This window comes from Urocampus carinirostris, chromosome 16, assembly GCF_059441175.1.
Source record: "Urocampus carinirostris isolate Australia breed hairy pipefish chromosome 16, RoL_Ucar_1.0, whole genome shotgun sequence".
NCBI lineage: Eukaryota > Metazoa > Chordata > Actinopteri > Syngnathiformes > Syngnathidae > Urocampus > Urocampus carinirostris.
In genome coordinates, this window is record NC_142364.1 from 26,590,635 (window position 1) to 26,607,631 (window position 16,997).

The 16,997-nt window shown below is 39.7% G+C and overlaps 1 protein-coding gene across 2 annotated transcripts in view; it reads right to left on the reverse strand.

The window, feature by feature from the left end:
* Window positions 1-16,997, reverse strand: part of LOC148350875 (neurocan core protein-like) — a 38,199-nt gene that overhangs the window by 17,157 nt on the left and 4,045 nt on the right. For both annotated transcript variants that reach the window (XM_088355770.1, XM_088355769.1), the window contains exons 3-8: window positions 16,239-16,571; window positions 13,298-13,472; window positions 11,838-11,965; window positions 9,211-9,507; window positions 3,266-3,486; window positions 2,307-2,553 (exon numbers count right to left, since the gene is read on the reverse strand). In XM_088355770.1, coding sequence (XP_088211896.1) covers window positions 2,307-2,553; window positions 3,266-3,486; window positions 9,211-9,507; window positions 11,838-11,965; window positions 13,298-13,472; window positions 16,239-16,571 — 1,401 coding nt within the window. The remainder of the gene's footprint in view (window positions 1-2,306; window positions 2,554-3,265; window positions 3,487-9,210; window positions 9,508-11,837; window positions 11,966-13,297; window positions 13,473-16,238; window positions 16,572-16,997) is intronic.

Consider the following 16,997-nt stretch of genomic DNA (forward strand, 5'->3'; position numbering starts at 1 on the left):
GTGGCATGGATTAAAATAGTATTTTTTGTTCAGCAAAGCATAGTATTATAAAAGTATTGAATAGTGAATTAATAAAACAGTATTACATTTTATAGTATTTCATAGTATTTTCTCACACTTAAAGTCCCAGTGTGTAGTATTTGACAACGAGATGGCACTGTTGTATAATGCAAACGAAACCCAGTGCCACAGGAAGCAACAGGACAGCAGACAAACTAAGTAGGGATTCCACTATGTAAAAGGAATACAAATTTCTTGACCAATGATTTTTTTATATAAATAAACAGTGATATGATGTATCATGTATTTTTGCCTATTATTCAATTTGGTTGTTTTTTTTTTTTTACTGAAAGTTTTTTTCTACCACTATGAGGCAGTAAACATTACACACTGTCCCTTTAAGATTTTTTTTCTCATGTCACACAGTGTGTAATGTTTGACCAATAGATGTAGCTTTATTACCTCTAGGAGGCTCCAAATCACATATGTCAATGTCAAGGACTTGCGGGACAGATCCTGTCTACGAGAAGGCTTTCTACAGCCCCTGGGATGATCTCGACTCATTATTAAATTTATGAAAGTTTTCAACATTTGATTATTCTCGTCCTTAAATTGTAGACATTTTTTATATTTGACCCTCTGTCCATTCGTCTTTGTGTATTATTCAGAGCAGGGGTATCGATGTCTCTTCAACTCAAATTTAATTGGCCAATTATTTTGAAAACCATTAAAAAACTGCCAAATATTTTAAAACGAAATCTAAAATTCGTCTATAATTTCTGACAGCTACTCTATCGGAACAATTCATCAATTATTAAAATAGTTGGCGAGTCTTGTAAATTTCCAACTAAAGGCCGCTTTTTTGCTACATTTTAGACACTGCGGCTTTAAATATGGTTCGACTTATTCAGAGGAAAAAGGGTGAGCTTCTCTTTTCCACAAGGCATGTGCTCTGAATACAAAACATGACGGGGACACCTGGAAAATTTTATGACGCCCTTTTAAAGCAAAAATTAGTTCATGTTTTAGCCAACAATATCCATATAATACATAACAGGACCAAAATGCGATATTTAACTGTACTTTATTCAATATTTACAACATACTGAGGATATTGCAATTCTTTCACCAACAAATCCATTCCTCAATTTATACATCCGAATAGAACAACAGGGGAAGTTATATATCAAAAACGCTACTCTTTCCGTATCATGGGGGTCAATGTCAGATTGCTGAAGATTCCTTTAATCAAGGAGTCTCTAACCTTTTTCAAGTTGAGAGCTACTTTTTGGTACTTATTACCGCAAAGGGCACCGAGTTGGATATGCATTTCAAAAATAACACCTTATCTTGTTATTACTATGTTGTTACTACTTCATCAACAGGCTAAGTGGGGTCAAATAGACTCTATAGTGAATAGTCAACCACAAAAAAAATAAAAAAAATAATTTTACAAGAAAATCACAATGACCCAGGACTGGCGAGGTCAACAGATTTTTAGCCACCTCAACTCTCCTCACAGGGCACCCTGGTGCCCATGTGCACTACGTTGGAGACCATTAACAAACGATAACAAGCAAATGAATTTTGGTCTAAACCACCAATGCCAACAACCAAGCAAAATAACACAAAAAGACGCCTGTGTAGCAATCTGGCATTATTCTCCACAGTATGGTTGCACTGGCATGTTGTCAAGAAATATAGCGCTTAAGTTTTAGGCGATGCATCCCTCATTTACGTTTTCTTTCATCCTATTAAAAATGTGCTCGTCTTCGTAATCGTCATCTTGAATGGTCACATAATCCTAAAACACGTGACCGAAACAGAACAGAGCAAAAACTAAAACGATGCAGCTGAAAACAGCGTTAGGTGTGCGGGGTCATGGAACCGTTGTAGTTCATTGAATGTTTTTTGGCTTCTAGAATGCGCTAAATAATATGGTCCTTTAATGAAAACATTAAAAAATACTATGACTCAACAACTCCCACTGAGGCCAAAACATTCCTCATTGCAAATAAACATCACAAATTGAATATCCAGGGTACTAAAACTTGTACCTTTAAAGGACAGTGTGTATAATTGAATTTATTTGACCTCTAACTATCGCTGTATTGTGTAGTGCAGGGGTCTCCACTAGCTGTTTAAGCGTAATGCTTGAAATCTGATTCACCTTGTACAAAGACAAAATTAAATTTCGTTCTTAAATTCTGTAGTCCGGAAATTGTGGTAATATTCTAACGATTGAACTTTTGATTGAATTATTAGTTGTTGAAACCCTAAAATTGATCAAAGTCATCCAAGCATACCTGATTGATTTTTATCCTGTACGTTGACAATGATGACGTGGAAAGGTGACTTGTCTGTTGATCCTTCTTCCCCGGGGAAGGCCACGGCTTGGTCCAGGTTAAAACTCAGAGTTGAAGCTTCTTCCTTAGACACCAAAGCCGTCTGACGCGTGGTGCCCAAGTCAGGAAAGAGTGATGGCAGGTTAACGCTTTCCGCTACCGGGTCAGCCCCGCCCCTGCTGCGTGATTCGCCGCTGCCAAAGGTAGCCTGGGCACAGAGATAAGATCTTAAGCGCAAGCCCGAGTCGGACCAAGATTTTGCCCCGGATCCGGCAAAAATGGCAATCATTCCGTTTGGGTTGCACCGGGCTTCTCTCTCGCGGACTTTAAAAAACTAAATATATGTTTCTAAAAAATGTATACTTAAACAATGTGTGGATTAAAAAAAATGCATATATTGAAAATGGAAAAATATATTTCGGAGATAGTAGCGTTAACTACTACCTTCTCTTCAAGGCCGTCAAAGTCATCACCAAACTCTTGCAATTTCAATTCAAAGAACTTCTTCTAGTCTCTATCCATTATTCATCTCTCTCTCTCTCTCAATCTCTCTCTCTGTCTCTCTCTCCCTCAAAGTTCCACAAAAGATTCTTAAGGACGTACTGCTGCTGTAGTTTGTGGCCCAACTTTCAACCCATAAAAACAAAGGATGGACTTAAGTTTTTTCGTAAACTTTTAAATTGACCGATGGAATGTGGGCGCTTAATGTAACCTCACACAGCAATTTAATAGATGTAAATGTTTATAGTCTTGGTTAACTTAGATTTTCTTGACAAAATTCAGACTAATTCGTTACCATAAATCATCTCTCTTCCTCCCGAGTCCTCAATAATAATAGAAAATTTCAGGTTTTTCTTGGAGTCCAGTCCTGCAAATCAAGTTGGTTGGTCTGGCTTGGGCTGGGTCAGGCTGGATTTTACCTCTACATGGGCGGTCCTTAGGGTCGACGTTGTGCCAGGAAAAAGCTTGTTCTCAGTGACGATATGATCTTTGTGCCAAGGCACTTGAGTGATGGGATTCCTTTTTAGCCCAGAAGTCTCAGGTTGTGTTGTTGGTGATGGGTTACCGGCACTAACACCACTTGGTTCTAGTGCCACTTCGGTGCTCGTTGGACCAGTAGGCGTCGGTTCTGGATGCTTAGCTGCAGAGAAGCACGAAAGATAGTTAAATTTAAAACAATCATTACAGTAAATTCCAGGCTACAAGCTGCCAGGCCCTTTCCCATGTTCTCCACAGCTGCGGCGCCTAAAAGTTGGTGCCTAGCAGTCGGTGCCTAGAACTGGTGCGGAACAGGGGAATTCGACTTTTTAATTCAAACAAAACATCACGCGGGCACGTGCTGACAGAATGTGATTTCTGCCAAGTGCTCTAAATGTCATCCATCCATCCATCCATTAATTATCTGCACTGCTTATCCTCAGGGGGTTGGCGGGAGTGCTGGAGCCCATCCCATCCATCTTAGGGCAGTGAGCAGTAAGCACCCTGAACTGGTTGCCAGCCAGTCGCAGGGCACACAGAGACAGACAACTCACTCACTGATTCACACCTAGGGACAATTCGGACCGGCCAATTAACCTGAATTGCGTGTTTTTGGAATGTGGGCGGAAACCGGAGTGCCCAGGGAGAACTTGCAAATTCTGCACAGGTAGGCAGGTATCTGGATTTGAACCCATGACCTCAGAATTGTGCCGCGAACGGGCTTACAACTCAGCCGCCGTGCCCCCCGCTCTAAATGTCAAGGTGAAGAAATTAAATTAAGCGCGGGTAAACGGAGGGAACCACTATGACTCCCTTCGGTAGCCAAATGCCTTGTTATCTAAATAGTGATGCACCTAAACATCATTAACAATGTCCCTATAGAATAAGATGGTGATTTTGGCAGAATCATCGGAAAAATGTCTAGTCAGAAAATAACACATTGTGCCACGTTTAGACACTTTTCTGCATACTCTGTCCACAGTTGTCAATCAACTATTACAGCAGTCAAGATTTATTAAATTGCCATTAACAGATACTCAAGAGCGTGGCAAAAACATTCTCAAATCCAAACTCCGCTGTGATTGTAGGGGCTCCTGGATTTTAGTCATTACATTGAGTTTTGTTTTAAAAATGTTGTCGTACTCCTGCATACTGTATATGTTGATGCCAATTTTTTTTTAATATTGACTGCTGGGCTAGTTTATGAAGAATGACAGCTATGGACGCCTGCAAAAAAGAGCGTCTTAATCAAGGCACAATGTTTTACTTGTCTGTACTCTTAACATTTTACCGCTGATTTCTTTTTAAATGTGAAAATTATAAGTGAATGAGTTTTTTATGGGTGTTAAAGCCTGCAGCTTAACAAAGTTAAATTCGAGCATGAGTATTTTAATCAGGTGTTTAGTCGGGAATTTACGGTAACTTCCAAAAAGAAACTTGAGGTCGGTGTTTAAAAGCGGCCAAGTTGGCCAGAACAAGAACCAGCAATAACGACAGTCCAAAACAAGCAGTGTGTTTATGTTCCTGATATGTGAGCTTATTTTCACTTTAACAGAAATAATAGCAAAGATGGCTGCCAGCGGGCTAAGCGAATGTTTTTACAAGAAGAAATAACGTCATTAAGACCTTGAAGCACAACTCTCGTACCAAAATTAAGGCAAAAAGAAAAAAGATTAGCATTGCTATCGGAGTAACGCCAACATCACAATGCTACTTCTCGCAGTTGGTCTATCAAAGGCAAACATGGAAAAGGTTACCCACCCCCAAACCAAAAATGTGACAAGCATGCCTTTTAAGGAAGTACCGGGTAATTGTGTTTACGTCTCATTTTGAAAGGGACATTGTAAAATTTTACAGCGCCTCCTAGTGGTAAATAATCTTCATTCATTAAAAAAATAATAATAATATTGATTTAAATAAATACTTTTACGTTGATGAATTAGCATTTATATTACATAACATGATATTCAACATCAGGGAGCTAACATGATTAATTGCCATCTTGCCGTAGAGGGTACAACATGAACAAAAAAACCTGTGAAAGGCAAATAAATGAGAAAAATGGTGCGTCACTTTGAGTCTCCGTAGTTTGTGTTCTTCCTTATGCTTTTTAGCTCTCATTTTTGGTTGCACTACACAATACTGTGACATCTAGAGGACAAATATTACACAATCTCCCTCCAACAAGCAAGTTATCAGAACTAGTGTTTCTTAAAAGTCTTTAATTAAATGTACCCCGATAAAATATGTCTTCAGAGGATCTTTACCTTTCTACACACCATTGGACTATATTTACACTGTATTTTTTATGTTTTTTGTTAATTGTAAAATCAAACACTAATATTCTGTTATTTTCTGACATTGATCTATTTTTTTTTTTAAATTGTGTAAAATAAAATGCTTGTTTTTATTTTTCATTTTACTAGAACAACAATTAAAATTGACCAAGGTATTTATATTGCAAGAATAGAATTTAAATACTTAAATAAGTATTTAACCTATTGTTTTACTTTCATTTAAAATCAGATAGTTTTTCACTTAAACTGAACTATCCATTATGAAATGAGATTAAATGAAATGATCTGCATTTATATAGCGCTTTTCAAGTCAATGACTTCCCAAAGCGCTTTACAATGTGCTCCACATTTCCCAATAGCGGCCTTGCAGCCATGTAGGGCGCTAACCTGCTTATTGGGGGTATTAGGGGTTCAGTGTCTTACCCAAGGACATTTCAACATGTAACACGGACAACCGGGATTCGAACTGGGATCCCTTGATCCTAAGACGAGCGCTCTACCTCCTGAGCTTCTGCCGCCCCGATTATCCATCCATTATCTGCACCGCTTATCCTCACTAGGGTCGCGGGGGTGCTGGAGCACATCCCCAGCTATCTTCGGGCAGTGGGCAGGGTACACCCTGAACTGGTTGCCAGCCAGCCACAGGACGCACAGAGACAGACAACTCACTCGATCATTCACACCTAGGGACAATTTGGACCGGTCGATTAACCTGACATGCATGTTTTCGGAATGTAGGAAGAAACCAGAGTGCCCGGAGGAAATCCACGCTGGCAAGAGGAGAACATGCAAACTCCAAACAGCTAGGTTTGATCCCATAACCTCAGAAGTGTGCCGCACACGCGCTAACCACTGCGCTGCAGGTCTGCCCCTAAACTGAATTAATTAAATATAAATAAAATAACATCTTTAGATTATTTTTTTTCCCTCATGGATTTCTCCCAACGATATAATAAAAAAATCATTTACATTTAGAAAAATGATCTGCCATTTAGGACAGTATTTTTGTTCAATTTTGTTCCACTGTAGATGGAAAAGAAACTAATGCTTAGATTTTGCGTTGATGTTACTCTATTTATTATCCATCCATTCATTATCTGCACCGCTTATCCTCAGTAGGGTCACGGGGGTGCTGGATCCCATCCCAGCTAGCTTCGGGCAGTGGGCAGGGGACAACCCGAACTGCTTGCCAGCCAGTCGCAGAGCACAAAGGGACAGACAATCCGCTCGCTCATTCACACCTACAACACACCGACCAATTAACCTGACATGCATGTTTTTGGATTGTGGGAGAAAATCAGAGTGCCCGGTGGAAACCCGAGCAAGCACGGGGAGAACATGCAAACTCCACACAGGAAGGTTCAATCTCATGACCTCAGAACTGTGCCCCACACGCGCTAACCACTGTGCCGCCGTGCTGCCCATTGTGTTGACTCATTAAGTTAAATTTGACGAAAGAGTTTCATATTACTGTTAAATTCAGTTACGTAACAGTTAAATTATTTTCCCCTCTAAATACAGGGTTCTCTGGCTAGTAGAAATTTGAGATACAAGATGCCTTCCAAGCAAAACCTTCCCTGACTTACGAGAGAAAAACAAGAAACAAGAATTTTAAGACGCTACCACTAAGGCCGAGTGCTCGAGACTGCTCAAGTGTGTTTCCCGCCATACAAACCTGATCCCATACGCTTGTATTGTTTATTATCACATTGCTTTACAAATGACTGTAACATTTAGAAGGGGAACCAGCGACAAATATTCTTGGATAAGGGGTTTTTTTGTTTGTTTTTTTCAAAAGACCTAAAGAAAGTAAAAGTATTGCAAGGACAAAAGAAAGTAAAAAAAGTTAAGACTGTAACAGTAAATAGGCAAAAAAGGAAAAAAAAAAATCTACATAAAAACAGTAAAGAATAAGTTTAATTTCATTTAAAGTGACAAAAATTTTATTTGTAGTTGTACAGTAAGTGCTTACGCATGATCAACAGTCTCTCCTGCTCCCTCACTCCTCCACCATCAGCCATATACTTCCGTTAGCAACTGTTGACTTCCTCCATGATAGGTGCTTGTAATTAACTTTCATTTTATTAAGTTTACGTCATCCTTTTTATCTTGTTATTGTATTGTTATGTTCAATTACTATTTGAATGTGTTTTATTGATCAGTAAGATGTGTTTTGTAGTCATTTAGAATTCATTTGAATAATTTTGAACAGAGAAATTGTTGTTGTTTCTTTTTAAATGGGGAACATTTGTTTAAAACATCAAATGGAATAGAATAGAATGGAATAGAATGTGTGGATCACTGTTTATTTTTCCTAGAAATTCTAGATATGATTCATTCCAGGTATGAATTCATCTTGTATGTAAAGGGGCCGCAGTATATCGCAAAATGTAACTCATAGCGTATATACCTGTAAATGCTATCTTCTGAAGGTTATACAGTAGGTTGCCGTGGGGACATGAGATCATTTTCAATCTTTTATTTTTTATGGTCGCAGTACCAAAACTACTTCAAGTTCTGCCCTTCGATTGTCATAAGGCGTCGCTATCAGAGCCGCCCAGTTATGATGTCATGACATTGGCGTGCCAAGCATCCAGTCACGTCGCCTCGCGTTGATGACCAGAACCAGAAGCAGGACCAAAACCAGCACATTGGGTCACCGGTTCTGAACCTGAGCATGTGTTTTCGATTAGGTCCAAAACTTTCGTTATCGGTGACAAAACACTGGTTCTGTTCTGCTCTGTGTGTCTGGGCCAGGTCCAGCTGCAATCCATTAGAGACGTGTTCTGTTTGTCTAAGCAAGAAGTGATTGGGTTTTCCCCTCTCCAAACACTGCACACGTACACAAACACACTAAACTTTCTGCACTTCTGGTTGTTATTGTCACATTTTAACCACAAGCAAACGCTGTACCTTAAGTAGATTGACTCATGACAGACTTGAGTGTTAATGTAATACATGTCCAATTCTGCCAAACAGAACCATGAAAATTTATATAAAAAAAAAGGTCCAATACCCCAATTTTAGTAAGCCCCAGTATACTGTATCAATCTTAAACTGATATTATTCTATTTTTACGTCAGCTACGGCTTGAAGAAGTGATGTCAAAATGAATTTAACTATTAGGCGGAATCCAAAAGTTCGGTTCCAAGGTGGTCAGGATCAGTAAAAGAATAACAAGCTTAGATTTTAAGCTTTGTTTCTCAGTATTATACTTTATCATTCCACCAACATTAGAAATAACATAATCACAGATGACAAGGAATTTTTTCTAAAAATGACACATTTGTTCATAAACAGTGGGGGGGAAATATGTTTGGCATTGAATGTGTTCACTGGTTTATTTTAACAGTTGAGTGAATTGAGTTTTACACCGGAACGAAATAACCAGGATATACAATCTCAACGCGGCCCTATAGTGTCCAGAGAGAACTTTTGGGTTCATTTAATAAAAAAATAAAAAAAACATTTTGATAGATATGACCAAGCTACTCGGTTCATTTTTTGACACTCAGACCTTTAGGACGGGTAAGATTAAATCATCCACCTGGCCTAAAGAAAAGGTTAAAAAAGGGTTTGCTAAAAATCACCTTTGAAGCAGTAGGCGCCGTGCCGGTCTCCCGGGTCCGGATAACCCGTCTGGTTTTCGTACTTATAGAGCGTGCGGACCCCCAGGAGGCCGCCTCCGCACTGCGGCCAGGGGACATTGATTGGGTACCGGACGCTGCCATCCGACAGCCAGCCGTAATCGCATTGGTTAAGGCCTTTAGCCCAAGCGGCGAACAGTTGCCCGGGCGATGCCAGAATCGCGTCGTGCTTCCTGCACTCGAGCGACGCCTCCTCCAGGGTAAGCTTGTTGCTCATGAATGGCGGGTAGAAGACGTCTCCTGAACAAATTGCACATCAAGTATCAACCATTTAATGAGTTTGCTCTCTTTGTGTAAAACCACAAGATAGCCGCAAAATAGGCAGAGAGGAAAGTAGTACTGTATTTTCGAGAGTCTAGACCAGGGGTCAGCAACCTTTTCGGTATGGCGTGCCACTTTCAAATTTCCTTCTAAATCAGTGTGCCACACCAAGATTAATGACTCGCACAACATTTTTTTGCTTTCCATCAGATCTGTATTTTTACACCATTCCAAATATACAACATGGATATTCATTTTAATCGTATAACTGACCTATTTATCTAACACTATTCTTGTTCATCAATAAACTAAAAAATGAATGTGAGCAACGCGTGGAAAGGCCTGTAGACATCCATGACTTCAACTTTTGATGACAAGAATCAAACATTTTTCACCAAAAATGAACTACAATCAGAAAACAAGTGATATGGACAGCTACCATACTATTCACCAATGAAATCTTATTGCAGAAAATATCAAATTGAAACACACACGCACACACATGCTTTCTGCCAGCCCCTTCTCTCGACGTTCAACACTTCTGCCTGACATAGGGATGTGTTTTATTTTTGTTTTTGTTAGGCAAGCCACAAAACAAAACCTCCGAGCTTAAAAAGATATTTGCATTAAGTAAAAGATTTTCCGTGCTTTGCTTTGCAGTGAGCAATGGCGTTTTTAGCAGTGACAATGGTTTTCAGGGTCTGTGTTTCTTTGCCGTACGTGGACACAGCGCCTTTTAATGTCTCCGCCTTGTCAGACTTGTCCTTGAATTCACGTTCATGATTCATTATGTAATGACGTTTAACACATTGATGTGCGAGGTACAACTCTCTCGAGGCATTATGCACAAAGAGCACTGTCATTTTTTGCACAAAGCCCCAGTCATTGGCCCACGCTGGCTGAAAAGAACAAAATTTTTTCGCTGGAGGAGCCGTCATGATTCATTCGTTTATCGCGCGCCTGTGTTTCGTTGGCTGGGTTAAAACACGGATCTCTCCTCCTCTCCTCATACACGCGCTCACAAACAGAGCAGAGGAGGAGGGGCGCTACCGTAAAGCCTCTAAACAACACGGCGCACGACTGAAAATTTCAGGTAAATGCTCTTTAAAACATTATTTTATATTTTATTTTATTTATTTTCCCGTGCGATCGCGGGCCACTGATTGACCCCTCACGTGCCACTGATGCCACGCATGTCATAGGTTGCCGACCCCTGGTCTAGACTATAAGATGCACATAAAAAACACAAATTGGTCAGAAAATTGCAAACATGCCTTACAACCTGGTGCGCCTTATATGCCGCAACATACGGTGGATATTCTTTAAAACTCTGTGTTACTAATCGAGGTTTTATTGTATACTACTGTATTTGTGTATAGATTAATCAATAGAAAAATATCGCCGACCAAAATGGCAACACTTTATATGTAACTGAAATCAAACTTGAGTCACGGCGGTGAGAGCCCCAATCCACTAGACCACCATTGAAAAACATGACTATTAAAAAAGGCACTAGATTTGATCTCATTATCACACAGTTTTTAGCCAAGGTGCCAGAAACAAATGATAGAGAATAGAAAAAAAGAAAGTCATCCTGAAAGATATAAAGAAACGCAAAATCTGATTAAATACATCAAAGAGTCGTTTCCCTGGTCAGGATTTTTTCTGTTTATTTATTTATCTCTCAAAGGCAACAACAGAAGTCACACTGATTTACAGTTCTGTCTATTGATGTGAGTTCATGCTCTAAGCTGGTTTTGTCTTGCACAGTTCATTCTGTGCATCAGTAAAAAAATAACAGTATGTCATTAATTTTAATTATATATATATATATATATATATATATATATAATTTTTTTTTTTTTTTTTTTACACGTGTAGGGTTTGGTGAATCCACATATGAAACTGCTGGGGTTTGGTAGCTCAAACAAGGTTAAGATCCACTGAATTAGTGGGTTAACTTTATTTTGACGATGACACTTTAAATTGGATTAAAAAACGCTTTGGAAGACAAATAACACCTGTTTAAAAAGACATTAAAGAAAATGCAATATTTCTTTATGTTCTTAAGTATTTCTTGATAGAAAAAAATGTATTCATCTTTCATGGAGAAGGACAGACAATAAGAAGTGTGGAAAGGGTAAATTTGTTTGATTTCAGACAATTTCCAATAAGACTGAATATAATATTCTAAATGATAGTTTGCCTAGCTTTATGAATTACCATGTTGTTGTTGACCATTGTTGATAATGTAACGGTGTACATATATTTAGTGTGATTTCTGTTACTACTTTGAATATTTGCATTACCATCAAGTTTCTCAACGTAGCAAAAGACGTCGTATTTTTCCGAGGCTGATCGGACACCGTACGTCCTCACACCCGGTCGGTTCCCCAGGTCGCCTTCACAACCCGGACGGGGTTGTGTGATTGAATATCTGAAAGAAAACACAAACACTCACCTATGTCCTCTTTACCAGTGTGTTTCAACCAGTGGGCACAATAGTGTGCCATGATCTCCCTGTGCGCTGAATATGCTAAAAACGCAATAATATAAGAACGCACTTATATCCCAACCCGCAAGGGCTAGATTAATAAAATCCTCGTTCTTAGTTGAATTTCATGTTATAAGATATTTTCAGCAGAGAAGTGCAGTTTTTAGTTCAAGACTGTTTTTTTGATTTTGTACAGGAAAATATATTTAATAATGTATTTTGTTTGATAAAGCTCTTAGAGATTGCTTAGCAAAAATAAAAAAATAAAACAAAGTAAAGTAAAAAATCATCATTTTGCTGCTCTTAAATATTATTTCCTTTTTTTCTAGGGGAGAAAAAAGAAAAAAGTTAGAATGTTCCACTGGTAATTATTTTTTGCTTAATATTATTCGCAAGCAAAACATGGGTGATAATAATGTTTTCAGTATGTTTGTTTGTGTGTGTGTGAAGGGAAGCAGTTTAAATTAACCACCATCTTTCACAGGCTGTCAGGTAGGTTACACTAGATGTGAAAAATGCCCCCCAAAAAGCTGAATCAGCACCATCATACCCCCATTTTAGGATTTTAGTCTCCCTCTGAATTCAGTCATTTTGTAGCATATTCTTTGTGTGAATTTTTAAAAGATTTCTGAGGAAAAAGTAGAATGATGGCAATTGAAACAAAGGAAGAAATAATAAAAAAGCACAAGTGTGGTGTTTGTGTGGGTGACCAAGCCAAACGGTAAAATTGGGTAGCAGCGAGTGCTGATTAAAAAGTCGCAGAAGAAATACGCAGCACTTCGCTGCAATAATTTTTGAGGGAGGCTATATTCTTGTTGCCAAAAAACAACTGAAAAGGGGACGAATCAGAGAAGCTGGTGTCTACAGAGGAGATCGGAGAGGCGCAAAGTGGGAGAAAAGTTCTGATTTTGTTGAGAAAAAACATCCAGAAAAAGTGGCAACTGGTTTTCCAACAGCTCTCTTTAATGACAATTGAGTTGCGCATTTCCCTAAAATTTTAAAGGAAAGGCAGACAAAAATCGACTTGGATATGTTCTTCTTATGTTCTTCTTTTTAAAAATAACTGTTAAAAGTGATAGCGTTGTGAGGTCAGCTAATAGGGCGAAAGAAAGTGATGAATGAAAACCGAATCAGGCAAAAAAAAACAAAATTGTGCTGGGACAAAATGTGTGTGCTCACATTAATCTAAAATTACGGTAACTTGAATTTTAAGTGTACAATAAGTCCTTACTACTACAGTATGATGATAAAGAAAATAGCGAGGGCACTAGCCACCTGACAGTCCGGTCGGCGAGCCAGCCCGCGTCGCAGTGGTCAAAGCCGTCGTGGAAGGCAGCCGTCAGCTGCTCTGGCGTGGCGATGGCGGCGTCCACGGAGAGACAAGCCTCCGATGCGGCCGAAAAGTCAAGAGCGTATCGGCTAGTGTTGCCCCGGTAGTGGAACACCACACCTGACAGATGCCATACATCAAAAAAGTTTCATGAAGTCAAAAGTGCAGTCCAAAAAAAGCATGGTTAATGGACTGCATTCATGTATAAACCAGGCACTTCACACTACCCATTCACACACACACTCACACACCAATAGCAGAGTCAGCCATGCAAGGTGCCTACCTGCTTATCAGGGGCATTAGGGGATCAGTGTCAAAGACACTTCGACATTTAACTCAGAGGAGCCGGTGATCAAACCTACGACCTCTTTGGCTACTGCTGCATGGGCTTCAGAAAATGATTTTTTTGTCTGTGTTTTTTCAGTTTCAGTTTTATTTTAATGGTATCCACATTCTTGCAATGAGATTCTCATGGGTCCATTTGAACCCAACTGATGTGTTGGGTGTCATTAGGTGCCCAAGCCCGCCAATTCCAACCCCCAATGCCGAGCTCCAAGCAGGAATGATAAAATATTGAACATTTTTTCAAAGAACACATATAGTCTAGGGCAGCACGGCGGCGCAGTGGTTAGCGCGTGTGCGGCACAGTTCTGCGGTCGTGGGAACTTCCTGCGTGGGTTCAAATCCAGCTACCGGCCTTACTGTGCGGAGTTTGTATGTTCTCCCCGTGCTTGCGTGGGTTTCCTCCGGGCACTCCATTTTCCTCCCACAATCCAAAGACATGCATTTCAGGTGAATTGGCCGGTCCAAATTGACCCTAGGTGTGACTGAGCGAGTGAGTTGTCTGTCCCCATGTGCAACCAGTTCAGGGTGTCCCCTGCCCGGAGATGGCTGGGATGGGCTCCAGCCCCCCCGCGACCCTAATAAGGATAAGCGGTACAGCTAATGAGATGAGATGAGACATATAGTCTAGTAAACCTAATTGAACCTACTGGAAAGCTAACACATATTATGATCATATACAGTAGATAAAGTAATATTTTAGTTAGTAATGTTACATTTTCAAAAGACACAATAGACACGTTTGCTTTTTATAAAAATCCCCCAAAATGAAAATGAATTGAAAGAAGCTGGTATTAATCAGGTACCACCAGTAGCCTATTGAGTCTTTTTAGGCAAAACTGGACTAAATTTTCTTCAAAGAAAAAAATAATGTAATCATTCACTCAACAAAATTTTTTTTTTTAAATTGAATTGGAATGAAATACACTAAAATAAAGTGCAAATATCCATTAACCAAAAACAACACTTCATTCAAGGAGGAGTAATAAACATTAAAAAACACAACGATTGCTGGCGTTTGATATAATAATGAATCGGGATCATCTCAGGGGTGTAGAAAACCTCTTCATGGGCCACATCCACCCTCGGGCCTTGACTTTGACATGCCAGGCTTAGATTAAATATACAGTTGTACCTCTTTATACGAGAACCTCTACAAACGATCAAAACTAAATAAAAGTGATCAATTAAAAGCCATAAAAAAGTGGGTCTTGAGCTTCCTCTTAAAAATATCAAGGGTCCCTCAAGACCTGATGTCTTCCAGCAGACTGTTCCATATGTGAGGACCAAAGTGGCTGAATGCAGCTCCACCATAGGTTTTTGTCCTCACCCAAGGAACACTCAACCAACTGCCCTTCAGAGGACTCCATGGACCGCAAGGGCTGCTATAATGAAAGCAAATAAGATGACACAAGACCATTAAGACATTTAAAGTCCCAATGGCTACCACTAGAAACCGATCACCGCTCGAGACTGCTCAAACTGCTCTTGACCGCTCACCGTCATCACCTCAGTTCAGTTTGCGCATGCGCCTACCATCGTCATCGTGCCCTTAGTTACACTTGGAGACTCAGTGTTCTGCAACAAGTTTGTTATGATTACATTTCTTTAATCACATTTTCTAGCATCTTCTTTGTGTGAATTTTTGTTTGATGCCTGAGAAAAAAAGAAGAATGATGACAATTGAAATGAAGGAAGAAATAATAGATGAACACGAGCGTGTGGCCGAGCCAAGGAGAACAATTGGGAAGCAGCGAGTGCTGATCACAAAGACGTGGAAGAATTTGCGCAGCGCTTCGCTGCAATAATTTTTGACGGAGGCTACATTCTTGTTGCCAAAAAAGAGAGGAAAAGAGGACAAACCGGAGAAGCTGGTGTTGACAAAAGAGTTCGGAGAGGTGCAGGCAAAGTGTTCAGAAATTTCTGTTTTTGTTAAAAAAAAAAAACTGAAAAAGTGGCAACTGGTTGTCCGACAGCTCTCTTTGATGACAATTGCATTACGTGTTTCCCTAAAATTTTGAAGCACAGGCAGAAAAAAATCTACTGTGATAAGTTCTTTTTTTTTTTAAAGATCTGTGAGTTCAGCTAATGGGCAAAATAATGTAATCAATGAAAACCGAATCAGGCAAAAAACAAAATTGTGCTGTGAAAGAAATGTGCGTGTTCACATTCATCTAAAGTTACAGTAACTTTAAATTTTAAGTGTAAAATAAGTCGTTACTATCAAAAGCCGTGTGTCGTCACAATAAACACGCATTTAATTTTTGTCAATATCAACCTTTTTATTTTATTATTGTTTTTTTATGTTTAATTACAATTTGAGTATGTTTTAGTGATCAGCAAGAAATGTTTTATTGCTATTGAGAGTTCACTTTGTTCCTTTAGGGAGGTTGGCAACGGGCCAATTCGTTTTTTAATTATTTCATATCGGGACAACCCGCTCATTACACTAGCTTTGCGAACTACAAACGCTCTCCTGGAACAAATTAAGCATGTATGTAGAAGTACCACTGTAGATCCATGTTTTGCTTGACTCAGACTGACCTCTGACAGTGAGGACGATGTTGCTGTGTTTGTCTTCCATCCCTCGGGTGACCTCGCACCGGTAGCGTCCAGCGTCTCTGGCCCGCAGCCCCACCATGGCCAGGTTGGTGTTGCTGGCCAAGGACACGCGTCCCGTGAAGTTTTGTCCCACCTTAAGGACGCCGTCCTGGCCCACTATAACCACCTCCTCAGCACCGCTCTCCACACGGATCCACTTCACTCTCAGCAGCTCGTCCTCAGCAGGAGACGGGCCTAGTGCGGATTTGCAGGGGAGGAGGGCCGTGCCCGCCAGTGAACCCTCTACGTGCCCGTTTTCCTTTCTTTGTTTGGCCGCTGAGGAACGCACACTTTTTAGGAATATTGCTACCATCATTTCATCACAACAAGTCAGGAATGTCAAACTCAGTTTGGCTCTGGGGCCGGATCCATAGGTTCTGTTCTCAGGTGGGTCAGATCAGTAAAAGCCGACTATAGTAGCCTACCCTACATATTATAATCATGGATGACAAGGGATCTTTTCTAAGGATAACCCAAACAATGTTTGGCATTGAATGTGTTAGCTGGTATATTTTAACAGTTGAGTGAATGCAGTTTTATACTGGAACCAACTCACCACACAATACAAACTCAAGTGGTAGTTATGAAAAAATGTAATTTTTGCCTTAAATGTCATACTGGTTTGAAATGAATTAAAAAGAAATACAAAATAAATAGTTCTAGCAGCGCACGGACAATAACATTACACTACATCAGATCCAA